The sequence below is a fragment of the Triturus cristatus genome, chromosome 9 (assembly GCF_964204655.1).
Source record: "Triturus cristatus chromosome 9, aTriCri1.1, whole genome shotgun sequence".
In the NCBI taxonomy this organism is placed as follows: domain Eukaryota; kingdom Metazoa; phylum Chordata; class Amphibia; order Caudata; family Salamandridae; genus Triturus; species Triturus cristatus.
In genome coordinates, this window is record NC_140592.1 from 231180427 (window position 1) to 231203729 (window position 23303).

General features: G+C 45.0%; 1 protein-coding gene across 1 annotated transcript in view; it reads right to left on the reverse strand.

Annotated features, from left to right (window-relative positions):
* Positions 1 to 23303, reverse strand: part of DNAH1 (dynein axonemal heavy chain 1) — a 1256292-nt gene that overhangs the window by 812819 nt on the left and 420170 nt on the right. Inside the window, exon 18 of the mRNA XM_085624793.1 lies at positions 10662 to 10817. Coding sequence (XP_085480919.1) covers positions 10662 to 10817 — 156 coding nt within the window. The remainder of the gene's footprint in view (positions 1 to 10661; positions 10818 to 23303) is intronic.

Consider the following 23303-nt stretch of genomic DNA (forward strand, 5'->3'; position numbering starts at 1 on the left):
AAGCCGGTAGCGGAATTAATCACATTATATAAATCAAAATGCCTGTCTGTCGCAACCTATGGGGCATGAGTGTGGGATTACCATAAAAGTAGCCAATTACAAGTCTAAGAAAATAGGTTCATAAAAAGATTGCTGATGATCCCAAAAAGTGTCCCGACAGCCTTCTGCCATTCTGAGGTAGGGCTGGATTTCATAGAGGACCGAATTAACATTGCCCCATTAGTCCTCTGGGCCAAAATCTGGCTTTCAGAGGACCTAAAGTTTTCAAGGAAAATTATCGAGGATTGCATGACCCTCGATAACGCCCTGACTATTTCATGGCTTCGATTTGTTAAAAAAAAGTTTCATGAAATAGGTCTGAAGCACTACTATGATAATCCGGCCAGTATCCACAAAAACATGAAATTAATCATAAAAGAGGCATATTTTGAGATCTTGACCAATCGTCACCGGCAACGAGGATTGCAATATCATTCTGATCGGTCTCCTTTACGACAATAATTTTACCTATCTTTTACTATGAATGTACAGTTTTGATTTTATATGGCCAAGTTTCGACTTTGCACGTTGCACTTTCTTGTGGCCTTCCCTAAGCAGGCTGGATGGTGCAAGAATCTCATTCCCTGCGCCTGCAATAACTTAGCCCAACAAAGCACCTTGCACTTTATGCTGTTTTGCACACTCTATAAAGAGCCGAGGGAAAGGTTCCTCATTCCAATTCTAAAAGAAATTCGCCCTTGCACCTATCAAAAGGGTTTTAATTTCTTACGTTCTTGATCTACTGTTGCTATTTATACTGCCGTTTTAAATTTTATCAAAACTGTATTTTTTTTATAAGAAAACGGTATGAATTGTAAATGAAAATGGTGCTTCTTAAATTTAAGTATTTTTTTAAGAAAGAATGTTTTTTATTTTTAAAAGTTGAGGTAGAGGTATAAGAACCATATTATTGTATAAACTGGACACGTCAATTTTAAGTATTATTTTTGGTATGTTAAACTTTTATGGTCCAATCTGAACCAAATAAAGTTATTTTGACTTGACTTGAATTGAACACCCTGTGCAGTAGGGGTCTAACTGTGGTTTATAGTCAACATGAACTCGGCTACCCATGAAGTGTGCGATGTAGGGTTAAAGTTGCACATAACACAAGCTTGGTTCACCTAGGGGGGTTGTATATAGGATGGCATTAACAATGATTCATATTCAAGGGAGTAGCTAGGTGAATAAGATTAGGGGGTATGAGGTTCAGATTTTTCAACAATTACCCTGCATATAATGTTAAAATACATTATATGACAAGCAGGGAGCAAGAGAGGGGCCTAAGGGGCAGTGGAAAGGTAGAGGAATCTGGATTGGTAGGAGCACGAAGTGAGAGAAAACACAATATTTTGTAAAATAATCAACATGTTTGAGGACTTTGAAAACCGAGAGAGGGAGACAGTGTGTCTGCGTTTTTGTCTGCAAACATCTTTATCTAACTATTCATCAGAAAAAACATTAATTTGGGGGGTTGTCATGTCCCAAACAACCCCTCGGAAGCTATGCCCCTGTACATATTATCATGATTTAATTTGTACTTATTTTCAGACCTCTAATGCCATACTCCTTTATAGAGCAATGTGCACAAAATACGCTTGGATGATATCATCAGTGATGTCATCAGTAATGTCATCAATGATGTAATTTAAGATGCCATCAGTGATGTCATAAATAATGTCATAAAACATGTCACAAGTGATGTAATATGTGTGGTCATAAACAGTGCATGGCTGGGGCGCAAGTTATAATTTCCTCTGCTAACTATAACTGGTAAATGTCTCTGTTTTTATTTGGTTCAAAACGTTAATGTTGTCATTGAGATATTCACCTAACTATAACATTACTTTAACCATTGTCTTTTTTCAGCGAATTTCTAGTTGTTTTTTTTAACATAAGGTAACATTTTACTACCAAATGTGAAGCCAACCCCCTGCCGCACAGGAGGTCAAACCATGCTGAGCACACCCTTTGGCCATGCACAGCAGGGGGTTGGCCAGGTCCTGTTACCAACCCACCTGTAGGCAGCCAACCCACCCCTGCATGTACCCAATCCCACACCGAGCACAGTCTTTGGTCGTAAGTGGCGTGAGGTTAGCTGCAGGGCACAGCTTTCAGCCAGTCCCTGCAACCAACTTCCCATAGGCAGCCAACTCCACACAAGGCCGTGCACAGTGGGAGGTTAGCCTTACTTACTGACCTGCCGCCAGGCCCTGTGGCCAAACCACTAGCAGGCTGCCAACCTCATGGCATGCACAGCATTTGGCGTGCACAGTGTAGGAGTGGCCTTCAGGCTCCAGGGACTACATCCTCTAGGAACAAAACATAGATATTAAGGGGGAAGGGGCATGCAGCCCTCTCCCTGAGGCTCAATTGGTCCTGTGGACTAAATCCCATGGGGCCAGTTCCAATAAAAAAAAGGGAGAGGGAGCCACATGGAGCCCTTTCACAGGTGTATAAAGGGTCCGGGGACCCTATCGCCCAGGGCAAAACACAATTAAACAGGGGTGGCCACCCCTCTCCGATTTCAACCACCGGGGCCATATGCACTGATAAAGGGAAAATAGGCCCCCCTGGTCCCACTCCCCGAGCCTCATTAGGCCCTGGGGACCTGATCCCCTAAGGCTGTATGCACTTTAAAAGTGTGTGTGGGGGGGGGTGCGTCCTTTCTTCCCAGCCTTCTTGTGCTGGTTGACCCCATCCCCTGGGGCCCAATGCAAAAAAAAAGGGAGGGAGCAGCGCAGCCTTCCTCCAAGTCTCCTTGGGCCCCGGGGACCCCATGCTCTAGGGGCCATAGATGGGTGCCCCAATGCCCAGCCGGGGCACCCACATATATTATGTTGGGGGCAGGGGGAGAGAGCTCCAGGGCCCCGCGGCTCCATCTGGCTCTCCGCATGGTGCAGGAGCCAGCATTGCTCACGCCCACAGGGAGCAAATATCTTCGCATGCTCCCTGCAGGTGGGACCAATACTTGTTCTGTTTCCTTGCCCACATTAGTGCAGGCAGGGAAAGAGAATACAAGTCTGCCTCCAGCCTGCTGGAGCATTTTTAAATCTCCCAACAACTGGGAGTAGACTTACATGTTTGCTCCCATTTGGTGGAAGATTTTAAAATGATGACACCAGGTGGGAGCAAACACGTTCCCCTGCCCGCACTAGCGAGGGCAGGGAAACTACTGTGTCTGGAGAGTGAGGTCCCCAGGACACAGTAAGTGAGTCGGCCCCAGGGAATGGGGCCCCCGGGGCCTTTAAAGTTTCAGGATGGGGAGCCATGCTCTTCCCCTAACTTTTTATTTGGATCACGGCCCTGGTGGATGGGGCTTGGGGAGGAGGCCCACCCTTAATTTTTACAAATTCAACCCTGGGGGATGGGACCACCATTGGCTCAGTCTTGTCACCTCACTCACCACAGAACATTAACTATAACTCATGCTTTTTCCATGCACTGCTTATACACTTGCATAGTACATTACCTATAGCATATGCATTCATAACATAAATCATTTCTCAAATTACATTATTTATCACAACACAGTGCATGGTAGAGTGGCAGATTATAGTTAGTGTTGCCTGATTAGCGAGCTGAAAAGTGTGTGTAACAAGGTTTACTACTTATAATAATTTGAAGGTGGTGAATAAATTCTAAATGAAAGTTAAAACAATAACTTTAGAAAAGTCTGTGTAGTTTGGTTTGTATAGGGAAATAGGTTTTCCTAACTATAACTAAGCTTTACCCCTTTGTTTTTTTCATTGAATTTCAATTTTGTTATATTTGTTTTATAAAAATGTATTTCAAATAGTAGAGTCCAAAGTCGCAAGTGGAGAGTTGTTATGTGAAGTGCTGTATAATGCAGTGGAGGTAAGTGTTGTAAAGTCTGTTGTTATGGAGTAGAGTATTGCAGACTGGAAAAGAGTAGAGTAGAGTGCAGTAGCATATCGTACAGAGTAGTAAAGTGTTATATAGCGTAGTGGCATGGTGTCTTGTAGTGGAGTCAAGTATCGTAGATTGGAACAGCAAGTTGGACAGTGGAATGGCAAGTGAAACAGTGGAGTAAGGTGTTGTAGACTGTCAGAGTAGAGTTGAGTGTCTTTGAGTGTAGTAGGTTGAAGTAGAGTATCATAGAGTGGAGTATTGTCAAGTGGAGTGTCATACAGTACAGTCGAGAGTGTCGTAGAATGGAGTGCGGTGTCATATAGTGGAGTGGCATGTCGTTGAGTGTCATACAGTGTACTACAGTGGCGTAGAGTGTATGGGGATAGAGTGGCGAAGAATGGCATAGAGTGTAGGACAAAGTTGTAGAGTGTGGTTGTATACAGTGGAGTAGAGTGTCGGGCAGTGGAGTGGTGTAGAGCGAAGTACAGTACAGTACAGTGGCGTAGAGTGGATAAAAGTGGAGTAAAGTGGAATTGAGTACACTGGAGTGAGGAAGTGCAGAATGGAGTAAAGTGTCAGAGTGGAGTGGCATAGCATACAGTCGAGTAAAGTGTCATAAATTGGAGTACCGTGTTGTACAGCAGAGTGTAGTGGCCTGTCCTACAGTATTGGAAAGTGATGTAGACTACAGTAGAATAGAGTGACATACAGTCTAGTTGATTTTTGTACAGTGGAGTGGAGTACAGTACAGCGTTGTAAAGTGTGGTAGAATGGATTGGCATACAGTGTTATAGAGTACAATGGAATAGAGTGGCGTATAGTGGAGTGGAATGGTGTATAGTGGCATAGTGGAGTACAGTGGAGTACTGTGTCAGAGTAGAGTGTAGTAACGTAGGGTGCAGTGGCATAAAAAAGTTGTGTACAGTGTTGTATAGTGGCCTAGAGCATCATAGAGTAGAAATGAGTAGAAAGTTGTACAGTGGCATACTGTAGAGATAATACAGTGTTGTACAGCAGAATGAAGGGATAGAGACGGGAGTAAAGTGTCAAACAGTGTAGAGTGGAGTTGCATAGAGTACAGTAGAGTGTGAAAGAGCAGACCTATGTAGAGTGGATTGTTGTGTAGTAGCATAGAGTGAGTTGAAGTCTTGTACAGTGGAGTAGACTCGAGTGGAGAGAAGTAACATAGTGTGGAGTAAAATTCAATAGAATATATTGGTGTGTCATACAGTAGAGTGGCGTGGAGTGTACTGGCGTAGCATACTTAGTAAACTGTTATAAATTGGAGTGGGGTCTTGTACAGCAGTAAAGTGGAGTGCTGTGTCAGATAGAAAAGTGTTGTATAGTGGAATAGAGTGCTGTACATTGCAGTGTATGGGTATAGAGTGGAGCTTAGAGTTGGACAGTAGAATGTACGGGATAGAGTGAAGCAGAATGTCAAAGAGTGCCATATATACATATACATATACATATATATATATATGCATATATATATATATATATATATATTTTTTTTTTTTTTAAGGCTGGAGTTATACAGAGTGAAGGAGAGTGTCAAACAATGGAGCGACGTAAAGTGGAGTGGCGTACACTGTAGTAGCATAGAGTGGATTAACGTAAAGTGGAATAACATACAGTGAAATACTGTACAGTGGAATGTGTAAGAGTGGAGTGTCATAATGGAATAGAGTAGAGTGGCGTACAGTGGAGTGGAGTGGAGTACGGTATAGTAGACTAACATAGAGTGGAAGGCATACATTGAAGTGGCGTAGTGTAGAGTTGAGGAAACAAATTGGAGTGGTGTCTCATACAGAACAGTGGATAGCTGTATCATACAGTGTTGGAAACCTCATAAAGTGGAGTAGAGTATTGTACAATAGAGAGTAAATTTCAAAGGCTTTTAAAATGCTAATTACTAAATATAATGTCCCTGAAACCTATGTTTTTTTTCAATGAATTTCTAAGGTTTTTTAAATGCTAATTACTAACTATAATGTAGTAGTCGCGTTTGCAGAGTGGTGCAGAAAGGGGGCTGGGCCTCCAACCAGCGCCCAGGAATTCCGCTGCGTAAGACTTACCGAAGGTACCAGGAGGGCTTCTTGGCCCCCAAAGTCCCTCAGGAGTTAGGTGGACTTCACCCCCCAACCCGTAGTGTGCCAGGAGGCACGTTTGCAATGTGGTGGAGAAAGGGGGGGCTTGGCCTCCGAAGACCTCTTAGCAATACCACTGTGTGGGACTTACTGAATGTAACAGGAGGGGTCGTTGGCCCCCAAGGACGTCCTTGGGGGTCAACTACCCCTCCTATTACCTCCAGTAAGTCCTACACAGCAGCAGTGATACGTTCTCATAGCAGGCTATGCCCCCTTTGTCCACCATTCTGCAAACGCGCTCCCTGGCGCGCTCTTGGATCGGGATTAAAGTCTCCTTCGATGCTGGGGATCCTTAGGGTCCAACTAGCCTACCTGACACCTCCAATAAGCCCCAGATAGTGGGATTTCTGAGAGGTGGATACAGACCCGCCCCCTTTCTGCACCACTCTGCAAACGCGCCTCCTGGCGCGCTCTGGGTTGGGGAATGAAGTCTCCTTGCCTCCTGAGGGTCCCTGGAGGTCAACTTGCCCTCCTATTATCTCTAGTAAACCCCACACAGCTGGATTGCTGAGAGTGGCCCGAGGCCATGTCCCCTTTTTGCACCACTCTGCAAATGCGCCTCCTGGCGCACTGCTGCTCGGGGGATGAAGTCCACTTTAGTCCCGATATCCTCAGGACACAAAAGGAGCGTTTGCAGAGTGGTGTAAAAAGGGGTTTGGCCTCGGGCCACCTCTCAGTAATCCCACTGTGTGGGGGTTACTAGAGGTATCTGGTGGGCTAGTTGGCCCCTAAGGACCCTTAGGATTCAAGGGGACTTAATCCCCCAATCCAGAACGCGCCAGGAGGCGCGTTTGCACAGTGGTGCAGGGAGGGGTCGGGGCCTCCGGCGAGATGCCGCCTTCTGTTTTTTAAATTATTGTTAGAAGGGGGCTGTGTGGCCCCCCCTTCTCTTAATATTTTGTGGGCCCTGGGGACCCCATCCCCCAGGGCCTGACCCATTTAAAAAAGAAAAAACGGGAAGGGGGTCATTGGGATCCCTCCCAAGGCCGATTTTAGCCCCGGGGACCCCATCCCCTAGGGATCGGCTTTATTTATTTTTTTCTAAAATATATTCAAAAGGGAGTGGGCCGAGTGGCCTCCCTCCCGGGCCATTTTCAGCCCCGGGGACCCCATCCCCTGGGCCACGGCCTAACTGTTGGGGACCGCAGGGGAGCCCCAATGCCCCTGTCGTCCTGGGTGGCCTCCTGCGGGAGCCAGGATTGCTTTTGGGCAAAGGGAGCTGCAAACATGCAGCTCCCTTTGCCCAAAAGCAAATCTGCTTTGCTTCGTGGAAGAGCAGATTTTCTTCTCTCACTTCCATGAAGCAAAGCAGTGTTTGCTATGTCAAAGCAAACTTCAATGTCCCGGGGGTGGGCTGGAGCCGGCCCTGGGGGGGTGGCGGTCCCCAGGGCCATGAAGGGCTAATGGAGGGGGGCCGCGCAGCCCCAGGGAGGTGGTGGTTCCTGGGGGTCAGCGAGGCCCCCGCTCATTAATAACAAATTCCCGGAAAGGTGATGGTCTCCGGGGCTGCGAGGGCCCCCACATAACAATATTTCATAATTATTGAAGCCCCAGGGAGGTGGCAGTTCTCGGGGCTTGGGGGGCCCGCGAGGCCCCCTCTCCCATTAATAAAGCCCCGGGGAGGTGACCATCCCCGGGGCTTGGGGGGGCCAGAGAGGCCTCCCTCCCATAACAAAGCCCTGGGGAGGTGGCCGTCCCCGGGGTTTTTTGGGGGCCCGCAAGGCCCCCCCACCCATAATAAGCAAAGCGCCGGGGAGGTGGCAGTTCACGGGGCTGCGGGGGCCCACGAGGCCCCTCCCCCATTAATTACAAAGCCCCAGGGAGGTGGCACCCCCCCTCCCATTAATAAAGCCCGAGGGAGGTGGCGGTCCCCGGGGCTTGGGGGCCCATGAGGTCTCCCTACCATTAATAACAAAGCCCCGGGGAGGTGGCGGGCCCCGGGGCTTTGGGGGGCTGCGTTTTTACACACACATTATTAAGACAGCCCCGGGGAGGACCTTGCCCACCTGGGGGATTAAAAGCAACGAAGCGCGGGCAACTGCGCTTCATTTCTTTTTTTTCCGATGGGTTTCACGCACCATACGCAAATTCCGCCCAAAATATTTTTTTTAATGCTTTTTGGGGCCCTGGGGGTCCCAGTGGGACCTCCTGAGCAGGCCTAGGGGGTCAGGGTGTTTCTACCGTGCCCCCTTATCCTTTTTTTGTCCTTTTTTCTTGCGGCTTGGTTCAACCAAATCAAAAGATGGCTGCAAACACTTTTTGGTTTGGAGTGTAGCCAATCAGAATAAAGCTCGTGCTCGGGACGGTTCGCGGATCTAACATGGTCACCAGATATCGATATTTTTTATTTTTGGAATTTTCTCACCAAACGACTGTGACGGATTCACACCATTTAGCAAAAAGAATGCTTTCTGAACCAAGAGCTTCCTTTTTGCCAAATTTGGTGTAATTCTGTTCAGAAGTATGGGCTGTAGCTTTGGCTAAAGTTTCCTAATGAAATTAATTTGGAGAAATCCGGTTTTGGGACCCCCCTTTTTCTTGGCCCACGCTTGACAAATCATCTCGAAACTTTCAAGACAGGAGCTTTCCAGAGCGCCCCATTAGTTTTGTAAAGTTCGCGATGATTCGTCAAACGGCGCCAAAGATATTGGCAAAAGAAAAAATGCTTTTTCTATGGAAACTAGGTCCTAACTATAACTACCTAATATATATATATATATATATATTCCCCACTGAAAAAACAAAGGTTAAAATTTCACTTTAAATGTAACATTTTAAACTAAAATAAATACTGAAATTCAACAGTTAAAGTTATTTCAAGTGACTATAACTCAAGCTCCCACCATGCACAGTGTTGTCATCATTGATGTCAGTTCAGTTATCATCAATCATGTCACAGAACATGACATGAGTGTTGTAATATGTGAGGTCATATGAAGTGTATGGCAAGGGCGCAAGTCATAGTTACTTGAAGTAATTATAACTGTTGGTTTTCTGTGTTTTTTAGTTTAAAACATTACGTTTAAACTGATATTTTCACCTAACTATATGCCACTTTAGCTTTTGGTATTTTGACTAACTTTCTGAGCATTTCATTTTTAATGCAAAGTAAGATAATATTACCATACGTAAGTATAATGTCACTTTAACCTTTGTTTTATTCAGTGAATTTCTAGGGTTTAACGTAAAGTAATATTTTATTACCATACGTAAGGCCAACCCCCTCATGCGCAGGGTGGGATTGACCACAGGGCCCTGTGATCAGTCCCCCTGGGCAGCCAACCCACTGAAACATGCAGCCAGCCAAACCCAGCTGCGCACAGCCCTGTGGGCAACCAACGCCCTGTCATGCACGGCCAAAGGAGGTGTATACAAGAGGTTGGCCACAGGCCCTGACTTGCGCTCAGGCCCTGCGCCCTACAGACAGGGGCAGCCGGTCCACCCATTACACACGGCCTTTAATTGTTTGCAGCCAGTCACTACAGACACTCAAGTCTGCCTCCCCCTTTTTTCACATTTGTCAGATCCTGCAAGACTCTTGCACGAGGCAGCGCAGCCCCTGGGTTCCTGTGGGAATTTTGTGGGAGTCTAAGGGAAGTTGCTGGCTCCTGTGGGCCATTTGCTGATTTTTTGGGAAATTTCACTAATCGACTCCCACCGCACAAGGTCCAGAGGGTAAGAGCACCACTACCCTGCTCCCTTATACCTTATTTTGTTTTGTTTAATTTGCAAGAGACACAGGGACGGAGCCCTGTGCCCTGAAATGGTGGATGCAACTTTCTCTTCATGTTGCAAGCAGCCAATCAGAATTCCTGCAGGAGTTCACAGGAGCCTTTTGCTCCAGTGGAAGCATGGCAGCCACTGGGAAAAAAGCCCCCTCAGTCAATCAGATTGCTCTATTATTTGAAGTTGCATGATAGTAGGACTCTTGCAAGCCTCCCACGAACCAAACCATCGAGATATTCAAAGTTTTGAGCCTTAATTTCTCAAAAATACCGAACAGTTTTACACCAAATCATGCTTTCTAGTTCAAGATTTCTGCCAAATTTGGTGTAATAAGTTCAGCCGTTTGCGCAGTATCGCTATTCAGTTTTCCTATGGAAAAGTGCATGGGAAAATTACATTTAGGGACATCTATTATTTCTCAACTCTGCTTGCCGAACACCCCAAAACCTTCCAGGAAGGAGCTGAGGTGGATGAACAGTTTTAGAGGAATGTTTTTTTTAAATTTGTCAAACAGCGACAAAGTTATTAGCAAACCAAAACACGCTCTTCCTATGGTAAGTAGGTCCTAACTATAATTACACAGTGGCGACCGCGAGTGTGGATTAATACATTGTCCTGAGTCACTAGTTCTGAGATAGTCATCAGAGATACTGCTCACTAATGAGATAATGCTCGGAGCAAAGCTCTTTTACAGTACCAAGATATCACACTGGTGAGTTAAATATCTCCCCAGAGCTTACTGTATCAGATCTGCACTTATAGAGGTGAAGGGAATAATAATGAACATCAACCAGAGTTCATTACTGTATATGCTAGGAACCTAAGGAGGCATTGTACAAACTATGTTTGTTCTCCTACCAAACAATAACTTACATTGGTGACGGGCATTCCAAACAGTCGTTCTCGGCTATTGTAAAGCTGTGCAGTCTGCTGTGCATCCTTCAGCTGCTTATAGACCCGTCTCACCTCATTAGCAATCTCATGGGCACGATTAACATCAGTGTGTCCTGCGAATCCACCAACTACTATCTGAAAACACAAAAGGCAGAATTGGCTAGGGAAGATTTAGAAAGTAAAGCTTGTCAGCAAATAAGATGGCTCAATAGATTAATGCTTCCATTTATGACAACTATATCAAATTAATTAATCATAGTTCAAATTATTTTTGGCTCCATTCAGCCTGTACCACATCATCAGACACTAATAATACAGGCACCATGGATTTAAAACTGACTACTGTTATACTTGGAGACAAAACTTACTTGTCATCATAGCTTCAACAAAGGTAAGCAACTTTTTCTTCTAATTGATATACTTTGCCTACAGATTCTTCATCTTTTGATAGAATCCAAAGGTTTTGTGAGAGTATGAACTCAGACATTCCAAATTTTACAAATCCACATAAGGCATAGGAAAGGGTTCATAGACTTGACACAAAAAGGGCTTCATGTCATCATATATCACTATTATTAAAGACAGGTAATATTATACAGGTAGACAGTTATTTTTAGCTTGTGGTAGATCTTAAAGAGAGAGGGTGGTGTTTAGCCAGATTCTATGTGCAGTAAACAAGACTTCTCCTGAGGTGGAAAAGCTGTCACTTGAGCAGGTGGAGAGCAAATAGACTGTGTTCTTGAGCAGTGATCCTATATGCAGGTACTCGACCTACACTGAATTATTTTCCAAAACATTTTCCCTTTACTTCAGTGTATAAATGGAGACATTGTTCAGAAGATTAGTGATTCAACATATCTTATGGGAACTGAAGTCTGGAGACAAAGTCCAAGAATTACCACTGAATAGTGTTAGAAATTGGGTTGCACGTTGGGAGAGGTATGCACCCTCTCCAACCATGAGCCATAATCCTAGTCAGGGTAAGTCAGATATACACTTTAAATTAACCTGTGCTCACCATCTGATAGCTTGGCACAGATCATGTAGGTTTAACGTAAAAGGCAATGTGTAAAGTATTTGTGCAAACAATAACACAGTGAAAACACAACAAAAAGATCCACGCTAGTTTAGAAAAATAGATTATGATTCTATAAATAAAACAAGACCAAATTCATATTAATCCAGTAAGCAAGAGTCGAGATATGAATGTTTAAATATTAAAAAATAGCGCGTAAAAGCAATAAGCGCATATGGGAGTTATCTAGTAGCGCTGGACCGGGGCAAAGTCAAGCATTCAGGCTGACCACAATGGATCGTGGGCCGGATAAAGGAGCCATGCAAGGCCTGTTGAACAAAGTACCTTGATCCTGGTCGCAACATTGCTATGCGGAGCACAGCCATGCATTCTGTCGCTGTTGATCTCACAGTCAAGGTGACGCTTCAATTTTCTTCACGCAATGATGGCAAAGCGCTGGTTCCAAATTCGATGCCCCATGCTGAGATGCGTTAGTTCTACAGACGATGTGCTGGGTTTCTCCACGCAGTCAAGGGGTTTGCAGATTTTCCCACACAGCAGCGACAGTGATTCCAATGCCACAGTTCTTTAAGGCGATGGGCTGGTTCTAAGTGCAAAGCGACGATTCTACTCCCGCAACAGCGACAATTCGTCCGTTCTGCTTTCGCAGACAGGAGATGCATCAGTTTGACTGGAGCTATCACCTGCAGCCACATCCCATGGACAAGGCACAGGAGCAGTTGGGAAGACTTTGATATCCCTGGGTATCAAAAACAGGAGGCAAGCCAACAGGCCCTTGGATATCTGTCTGGGTTCAAGTAAAGTCCAGTTCTTCCTCAGCCAGCAGGGGCAGAGGGTAGCAGGCAGCAGGGCAGCACAGCAGAAAAGCAGCAGAGCAGCAGTCCAGTAGAGAGACAGACCTTGTAGTAGCATAGCAGTCCTTTTTCCTAACAGAGTTTCTTTACAGGTCCAGAAGTGTATAATTTGGTAGGGTTAGAGACCTGATTCTTATACCCAGTTGTGTCTTTGAAGTGAGGGTGATTTCAAAGAATGGTCTTTGAAGAGCACAGAGGTCTTTTCTTTCTAACTCTGGCTCCAGGCGCACAACAGGGAGGTAATCAACCCTTCGTGTGGGGACAGGACGCTGCCTATTCAGGTGTGTCAGCTCCTCCCTCCCACCTGCCCACGATGAGCCATCAGTATGTAGATGGGCACTCAGACACACTTACCCTTCCTTTATGTGTGGCTGTCTAGAGGGAATGCACAAAGTCAAGTTGTCGCCCACCCAAGATATATATTGGAGACAGGCTGAAGACACAGAGCTTTAAGAGCAGAGAAATGCTAACTTTCAAAAAGTGGTATTTCTAAAATAGTAATGTTAAATCCAATTTTACCAGTAAAGAGGATTTATCATTACCATTCCAGTGATATGAAACATGACAGATGTATTTCTTCTCAATCAGGAATTACAGTTTAAAAGTCTAATAAGGATATCCCAATGTCAACCTATGAGAGTAGTAGACCTCACAGTAGTAAAAAACAAATGTAGGTGCTTTTTACTACCAGCACATACAAAACTTAAAAGTACAGTCCTACCTTTTACCTACAGAGCACCCTGCCCCATGGCTCCCTTGGGCCTACTTTAGGGGTGACGTATGTGTAATAAAAGGGGAGTTTAAGGCTTGGCACTGGGTTTTAAATGCCAAGTGACAGTAAGCTGCACATACAGGCTCTACAGTGGCAGGCCTGAGACATGTTCAAAGAGCTACTTGGGTGGGTGGGTGGCATAATCAGTGCTGCAGGCCCCCTAGTAGCATTTAATTTACAGGCCCTGGCCACAGGTAGTGCACTCTACTAGGGGCTTACAGGTAAATTAAATAACCAAATTGTGGATAAACCAATGTTACCATGTTTAGGGGAGAAACACATGTTCTTTAGCACTGGTCAGCAGTGGTAAAGTACTCAGAGTCCTAAGGCCAACAAAAAGAATCAGCAAAAAGAGGAGGTAAGCAGGCAAAATGTTTTAGGGGAGACCATCCAAAGTCTGACGGGTCTAAACAATAGTACAATTAGTTGAGAGAGAAAGTTATACTGTTTTAGTTTTATCCTGTTTATAACAGATCTGTGAGCAGAACCGAGTAATCAACTGGCTTAACAGCACTCACTAGCAACATGGCTATACTGAGTCCTCGATTATTATTTTAGCTGGCAGTGATTTCAGTGATACCACTGAGGATCCTTCACAAAAGGACTGCATGCTGGATAAACAGCAAACTCTTGCCATTTCTGTGACAACTTCACCCCAAGAATCTAGATTTTCCAAACAGAATGAATAGCCATTACTATTTATACTGGAAACTGGCTTATGTGTAATCAATGGGCATTTCCCCTCAGATAGGAAAGTGCAATGGACTTTTCACAGTTTCAGCAGCTCCTGCTAACTAAGCTGTATCTGTATAAGCCCTTCACTTTGAGGTCTGATCCACAATTTTGAAGTTTAACTAGACTTTCTACCGTAAATCTTGCATTGTCTCACTATACAAAAAGGAACATAAGACAAATCTGATAACTGTAGGACTGATTTCTTTCTTAGCAACAGTAGAGACGTCTTGGGTAGATCATTTGTATTTGCAAGACCAATATCATAGGTCGAGATTTCTTTTTGGTAACTGCTAAAGCTGGTTTTAGATCAAACACAACAGGCACAGCTGAGCAGAGTTTTCATCTGTTTGCAGTCATTTTGAAAATATTATTATCAAGCATAGGGCTCTCTATGTTGGTCTTCTTAGCTTTTAATAAAGTGGGCAACCACAAGCCTATTTATTGTGCATTTTTGTAGGATTATTTAAGAGCTAAGATTGGAGTAGTTCATAGGGCTGCTGTGGTGCAGTACGAAGGCACAGGTACAAAATGAAACAAATCATAAAATGTCAACAATCTTTATTGCCACCAAGGTGTTCTACCAGGAGATGCTTGACTCTGTTGGAACTGAAGTACCTGTTTATGGAGGAACTTGCTTTCCAGGTCTTGTGTGTTTACCCTATCCAGCCAAGATGACTAGAAAAGAGATCAAACTATCTAAATTATTATTCACATATGAAAGATATTGTGTCAGCAAAGGGTTGCTGATAAACAGTCATAAATCAAACATTCTCATAAAGAGAGAAGAAGATAACTTTGGAAACAAGGTATAATTTTCAGCATGTGTATCTCAAGCAAGCATTCATCTTCAACTATTTGGACATTTGTTTTACATCAACTGGGAGGTTGTAGAGCTCAATAAATGAGAAGCAAATAAACTTTTCACACTACTCAGCCATTAATAGGTTCAGTATGTTGTTAAGAGGACGTTAACTTCCTACCCTGCTTAAGGAGCATAATTTGTCTTTCCACAACTGAAAAGCATTTTTCTGAACAATCCTTAGAATTCTGCATTCAGATTTTTCCTTGCTGTTAATAGCAAACCTAGGAGTAACTGGCATTAAAGATTTGACTACCATTTTGCTTAGAAGACATGGGAATGTGGCAAATGTTGATTCCTTTCCATAGGTGTGGCACATCAGGGGCAATTTAGCTCAGTTAGACGTCTCCTGTCAGTACCTGAATACATTGGTTCTTATATACAAGAAGTACTCCTAATATTGCAAGTGAATGCATGGATTTTATTGTACATATTGCAGAAATTATCCCCACTAGAGCAAAGGGTGAAGACCTCTATCAGAGCAGCACAGGGTAATGGTTCAGAAATGGTGGTTGGAAAAACTCCTTGTTCAACCTCAGCCCTATAAACATTTTGTGGAAAATGTATTGATTAAGCATATCACACTTTTTTTAGGCAGGCACTAACCTGTAACACCCTAGGGAAGTTAGGTAATTGATCAACAATTTGAAAAGCTGCATTTTGAAGATTCCTGACAGAGATAATTTTTCCTGAAAAATTATCTTGTTTTGTTTTAAGGATCAGTTGTTTATATTTAGCCATTTCAGTTTTATTCTCTACTGTAGCATCAGTGCAGTAATTTCTCCTCCATTTCCGTTCTGCTTGATACAAAGTGGTCTTAGCTGGACTGAGTTAAGGGGAATTCCAGGGAGTGGGCATCTTCCGTTTAGTTATAACGTTTTGAATTTGAGGGACATGGAGATCCATTGCCATGAGAACCAAAGAACCAAACAATAAGGTATGAAGCTTCAACAATTGGGAGTGGAGAGAAATTGGTAGCCCCCAATGTAGTAACAGTATTGCTAGAATCCAGCTTTTGATTGCCAGATGATTCTAGCCTCCTTTGACTTGCCAAATGGAACAAGGATAATCAACTGAATGATATGATGTCTGACCAGGTACAAGGGAGAATTTGAAGATCTGAAATGGTCAGATTAAAAGACCAATACTTCGCTTAAAAGTCCATCATGTTGTTGTTTGTTGCCTTTTTAATAATGACAGTATATATAGTGCGCTAAGCCAACATGGTGGCATCTGTACCGCCTTGTACTTGCACCGTATCAGAATCAGAAATCAATGGGTTGTTAATCCTCTCAGGTGTTTCAACTCTCATTGTCTACATTTGAGAAATAATTTCTCTGAGGTAAAACTCAGATTTCTGCTGCTCAGATTTTAACAAGCAAAATACAGTTAGTTCCAACTTTGGCAACTCCAAAAAGACAACAATAAAAGTCACTTTCTTTGAAATATCACTCTACTTCATGTGTGGTGTTGGAACTGGCTTTGAAAGAGTCAATACAGTTCTAAGGACAGGGAACAAAGTTGGCAGCACCGTGAGAGATTTCGTTGAAACCAAGGATTCTGGTATCACTTGATGGCACCAGTAGGCATACCAGAGCGTGACACGTTGATAATAGTCAAGAACAAAGAAACCGCAGCCGTGAGGGGAGCGGACAATTTTTCCACTTTCCAGCTGTGAGGGGAACGGCTAGGGAAGAACTACACTTCCCAGCAGCCCCGAGCAGACCCCCGCCCTTGACGTTGCGTCCCACGCCCAGAGGCACGACTAAACCCACACAGGCCTCCCGCAGCACGGGACGCCAAGAACAAAGAGACCGCAGCCGTGAGGGGAACGGCCAATTTTTCCACTTTCCAGCCGTGAGGGGAACGGCCATCTTCTCCACTTTCCCGCCATGAGGGGAACGGCCGGGGCTGCCAAATCCAGCCGTGAGGGGAACGGCTAGGGGAAGAACTACACTTCCCAGCAGCCCCGAGCAGACGCCCGCCCCTGACGTTGCGTCCCGCGCCCAGATGCGCGACAAAACCCACACAGGCCTCCCGCAGTGCGGGACGCACGCGTGCGTGCCCGAGCCGCGCCCGGGCAAAGCCCGGGCCAAGGGCGGGCCAGTCTGCGCCCGGCAGAGCCCGGGCGACCCTGGGCTGGGCCACACCCCTTGTTTTGGATTCTGGAGCCTAAAGGACATTTTCCTCACTGGATTGCCCACTTAAGGTTAGTGCCATCAATTTGTACAGTCTACCTTCTCTAAACATGCAAGCCAAGGGGAACGCTGCATATTCGATTTCCGTTCAACCTTTTTCTCAACAGAAATACCTGTAAATGTATCATTCGATTGAATAGCGGTGGGAAGCTGTCAACTCTTGCCTCCTGGGATTTGTCACGGAATCAAGTAGCAATTATTCTCCGGCACCTTCAGAACTATTAACATCCGTGACCATGGGCAAACCAAAATCAGTCACCGCTGCCCAACCTGCATTGCCACTACAACCTACCTCAATAGATAAAATGCTGCAAAGAGCAATAGGAGCTGTAGCCACAGAGATAGAGCGGACAGAACGGCGCCTCTCACTAACGCCAATTATAGCCCCCTGTCCTTCCACCCAGGAACTTTGTAGCCTGTCCCCGCCTATACCATTAACACTGGATCCAACACCTGAACCCCCAAGGACACGCTCAAAGGTCTGTGTAACTTCCAACATTGAATCACCTCTGGCAAGCAATACCAAAAGAAAAGGGACTACCTCCGGACCAAAGCGGAAAAAAACAACAGCAAATAGGGCAAAGAACAGCAACATAGGGGAAGAAGGAACAGGAGAAATACTGCAGGCTAATCATGAACAACCACCCTGGGTGGGACATTTGATGATGGACCTAAAATCCCAGTTCAGGACCATCATAAAGGAGGAACTCAAGTCACTAACGGACCGGGTTGACAATCTGTCTCTATTAGTTGACAATTGGGCGGGTAAAGTAGAGCTAACCCACAAGGAGGTGGAGACAACCAAATGTCTAGTCCAGCAAATAGCTCCTGTTGCCACAAATCTACCCACCTCAGCCCCAAACCAAGAGACAGATCCTAACAGGCCCAAACCAACAGACTCGAACGCAGCTGATTCCCCAGGGAAAAATCCATCTTGCCAGAATTCAGCCATCAGAAACCATCCGCAGACAGCTCCCCACTGGAGAGCATCCCCAGGGTACACCCGGGGGGGGGGGGGCAGCAGGACCAGCTTTCTGGTGGTTAGGCTCTACCTCTGGGAATAGGGAACATTGGTGATCTCTGAAAAAGTCTCAGCAGAAGAGATTGCTTCTCCACGTATTATTCTCCCCCCGGCTTCAACACCTTATGTCGTTGTATTAGTAGGAGTACCAGAAGTGAGAAAGGGATGCAGGGAGTCCTACCATGAACTAAAAAATAAATGTATTTTCTGGCTGGTCAAACACAGGCAATTCTTATACAAAGACGCAAAGGAAATACGTTTTCACTCGCAGGGTAGGTTGGGTGGGCTGGAGACCAAAAGACATCCCCGGGGACTGTATAGTGATAAACTTCAGGGACCCGCGGATTATGTTGTCTCTCTTAGAGTGTGGATCCCAGAGGGAGACTGGGGGCATGGCATCCCTCCCCCTGGGATATTTTTGTCCCCCAGGATTAAACCCCCGGATCAGGAGAAGGACTGCTTGTGACAGGGATGCGAGGATGGAGGAAAGGCCAACGCTCATCCAGAATTGGGACCTCAGTCGACCACCCCTGTATAGCATTCCTGTTGCAAACAGATTTAGTCCTTTAGACTCGATAGACTGATTCACCCTCAATGGGCCCCCTCACCAAAGTTTTGGCTTCCAAGCAGAGAACAAGGCCCAAAATATTCCACCCGGATGCTCTCTCACATCAAGGAGGTCTTGGGAAGCACACAGGAGGACCAGAGAATGGTAGTGGTGGGAAGGGGAGCGATCCATCGAGTGTAACTCAGCAACCAACTCACGTGAGATATCCAACCCTCAAGCGACTACAACACAAATGGAAGATAAGTAACTCTCCCATACCCCCTTCCACGAAGCTTCCCTTGATAGCAACGAGTATTAGCGACTCGGGCTATGACCAAGTGGCAGTAGGCAATATTGGAATTAATAATCCACAGCGGGTGCAACCTAATTCCAGTTCCCTGGTCTTTACCCTCGCAGCAATCGAGATGGATACACCGGGTTTTCAAATACTATCCTGGAACATGGCAGGACTCACCTCGAAACTGGATATACCAGACTGGGGGGCACTTATTGATCAACATGGGCTTTGTAGGTTCCAGGAAACCTGGGCTAGAGAGCCAACACATAGAGCGGGATACGTGTCCTATAGCATCCCAGCTGAGAGGCGGGAGAGGGGTAGGCCCTTCGGGGGTCTAACTATCTGGGTTGGCACACACCTTGGTTGTAAGGTCAAACAGATAGAAACTCCATCTCGTGACATCCTTTGCATTTTTTTAAGTTTCCCCCTTAAAAACAAAATCGCTCTGGTCAAGGCCTACTCATGCCCAGCCAAACCTCCAACACTCTCGAAATACTGTCCACCTTTCTTTTAACAATACCAGATAACTACTGGTTAATCATAGGAGGGGACATTTTATTTGTCAATTCAAACCCCTGAATAGACTTCCCAATAGTATCTCAAGCGATGAGGACTCAGTTTGGGCAATTCCAGATTCCAGCATCCCGCCCATACGGGCCTGGACCCCGTTGGCCTTACAGATGCATGCACTCACGTTAAGTCACTCACTAAGGGGATGCAATGGCCGTCTAACATCGGACAGTCCGGGGAAGCATACATATAACAGACCAGGGCATGCTTCAATCATTGATTACATCCTAGTGGACATCAAATCGTAGCATAAGGTGTTAGACTTTAAGATCATTCCCTGCCACGAGAGTGACCACAACGCCGTCGAACTAGATGTATCTGCCCCATATGACAGAAGCTCTCCAGGAGGGTTCCCACAACCTACCTCAGGACTTACTCAGGCCAACAGAGGTAGGAGAATTCGCTGGGGGGAACTCTTGCAATCCCAGACCAAGCTCGCCTCTCTATACCAAAAAATCATTCCCCTACTCACTGTAGCACACTCTCACTCAGAAATGACTGGCATTTCAACCTCCCAGACCATAGTTTCCAACAACCATAAAGACATGCTTTCTATTCTGGCTCCCTTTTTTGCTACTAATAGAAAGGTCAGGCCAAATAGAAATCCACACAATTCTTGGTACAATGACCATTGTAGAATAGCTATATCAGACCTCCTAGTTGTTATTAAGGCAAATAATAGACCCCAAATCAAGGTAACCAGGGCAAGTTATAAACTAGCCATAGCAAAAGCTAGAAGCAACTGGGAGTGTGAAAAATGGGTCAATCTAAGAATCGCCCTGGAAAATCATGACATGCGGGCATTCTGGAATCTGATTAACACTGGAACATCTGAGGGCAAACCAGCAATTTCAGTAAACATAGGGGAGGAAGTCTGGAGAGCCCATTACAAATCCCTATATGAATCCACTGAGAACGAAGATGGGCCGGTGGGAGTGACCCCTTCCCGCCTAGAACCACCCAAACGAGATATCCCCCTGTTCACTCTAAAGGAGATCATGGAAGCTCTGGGTAAGATACTTCCTGAAAAGGCACCAGGGCTGGATAAGATCCCGGGTGACTTTTTCCACTCAGAATCCTCTATCTGGGCCCCCTATTTGTCAACTGTGTTCAGCGCCATCCTTCAAGGTATGGCAATTCCCTCAACATGGGTTGGGGCAGAAATCATCCCAATCTATAAAAAGGGCTCCCCGTTGAGCCCAGCAAACTATCGCCCCATCAGCTTGATTGATATAAGCCAGAAAACTATGCACGCGCCCTTCTGGGCAGATTACTGGCTTGGATAGAAGAACACAACGTACTCACACGCTGGGTTTAGGGACAAGATCTCCACCATCTATCAAATCTTTAGACTACAGCTTCTGTTTTAGAAGACTGTGAGCATCGAGGGTGGCAACCTCTATCTCATTCTTGTGGACATTAAATCCGCTTTTGATTTAGTTCCGAGGGATACATTGTGGGAGATACTAATGGATCTAGGGGCTCCAGATTACCTCTGCCACGAGATGAAACGCCTGCACCAAGGAAACTTTGCTCAAATAAGGTATGGCAAAAACGGAGAGCTCTCGTCCCCCTTTCTGGTTGAAAAAGGTGTACACCAAGGCTGCGTTATGGCCCCAACCCTCGTTTCCATTTTTATTAATGGTTTAATAGAATTTTTGTTGGCAATAAAAGACATTGACGCACCCCGGCTAGCGAACCGGAAGATACCCGCCCTGATGTTTGCAGACGACATCCTTTTACTTTCAAAATCCCCTATGAGCATGCAAAGGGTCCTCGATGCATTTAGCACCTTCTGTAAAAAGAGGGGTTTGGAGATCAATCTACAGAAAACCAAATACATGGTTTTCAACGCAAGAAATCATTCTCGCCCACACCCCTCTTTAGACGGAAGGGCGCTGGAAAGGGTGACTATCTTTGAATATCTTGGGATTACCTTAACCGAATAAATGGACTGGGGGGCACAAATAAAAACAGCCAACCTAAAATTGGCCCAGGCATCGGGGGGCATTCTAAAGGTATAAAATAAATGCCCTCACAAGGTAATAGGCCCAGCAGTTGAAGTATACAAGGTCCAGGCAAGGGGAGCAACTCTGTACGGGGCAGAATTATGGGGACACTGCCTCAGTACTCCTCTATCGTCAACAGAGGACTCCTTTATTAGACAGCTTCTACGACTTCCTGTTAGCTCCCCTCTAACCCCCTTAGGCTGGATCTCGAAATTAGCCCCATAACAGACGAAATAGCTCTAAGACCACTTCTCTTCTGGCGAGGTCTGTGGAGCATCCCAGAGCTTGCCCCTTACAGGGATGAATTAAGGTAAGTTATGAGTATGCTTGGTGCGGGAAAATTGCCTTGGCTACCGCACATAAGGAATACATGTCACGCCTTGGGGAGGGAAAATGTGTGGAGCTCAGCCGAAGATTCTAGCACTGTGACCCCAAGAAAGGTATTAATCGAGAACTATAGAGAGCTAAAAATGACCCAGCTATGGAGTACTTCCTCAGGGAGCCTATCACAAAGGTTTATGGATATAAAACTAGTATATCGGCTAGAATCAGTATTGGATGACATCCAACCGTTCCACGCAAAGAAACTGTACATCCAATTCAGACACGGGACACTCCCACTTCGATCGTTCACACTAAGTGGTTAGGCAGCCGCAGTCGGGACTGTCCCGTGTGTCTGAACGTGGAGGAGACTGAAGTGCATGTACTTTTCTTTTTCCCTGCCCACAGGAGGCCTAGGTCCCACTGGCTGGTCCAGCTGTGTAAGAACATGGGCCTCAGACATTGTTCTGAGACCCTTAGACTGTTAAAATATGATACCCAAATGCCCATAGCCTTTGCTATCACACATTTTTTGTATTTTATGTGGCATATTCGTAGCGCTATTTTGAAAACGGAGTCAACAAGGCTACAGGCCAACAAATGTCCATTATCAGTTATTAATGATTTTATTTAGAGGACAGGCGCGTTTCCCTATTAACCTTGCCTGGATTCCCTTTTCTCGTCTTTTTATTTTGTATATAACCAGGTTTTAAAGGATAATCTAATAACATTGCCACGTTTTATCTGACACTGCTGTTAACTTTTTGTATCTGGTCTTTTGCTGTTAATCAATGCAACATGCGATTGTCCACATAGGACTGCACTTGGTCATTTTTTCTGCTAATTATAAATTCAGAAAGATTGGGAAAACTATATTGTCCCCGGACACCCTTCCTTTCTAATCATGTGTATTATGTAGGTGCCTTTTCCCCTAAGATAACGTAAGATATCTCCTTTATTTTAATCAATGCACTATCATGGCTAATACTGCTACTTCGATCCAACACTGCACTTTATCTGGACATAAACGAAGGAAAAGAAGTAGCAGTCTCTGGAACACACTTACAAACTAGGTCTACGTCCGGGGACTACTTGAAGAGATGTATTTTTGTACTTAGTGATTTCTTGCTTGATCAGCAAATCAAACCGTGTTATTTATCTTTTAGATAATTTAAAGCATGTTGACAGAAATTGTATATAATGTATTATTCTTTTTATGTGCTTTTATGGTCCTAGTGGCCGAAATAAAGATTTTTGACTGACTGACTGACTGACTGAATAGTCAAGACAGCCTTTCAGATCTGCTAAAGCTCCTTTGGGGAACAATAAACATGTGCAACAGGAATAATGTGAAAAAGAGGAGGACATGTGCTTGTTGGACTACCTGTATTTCATATGTCA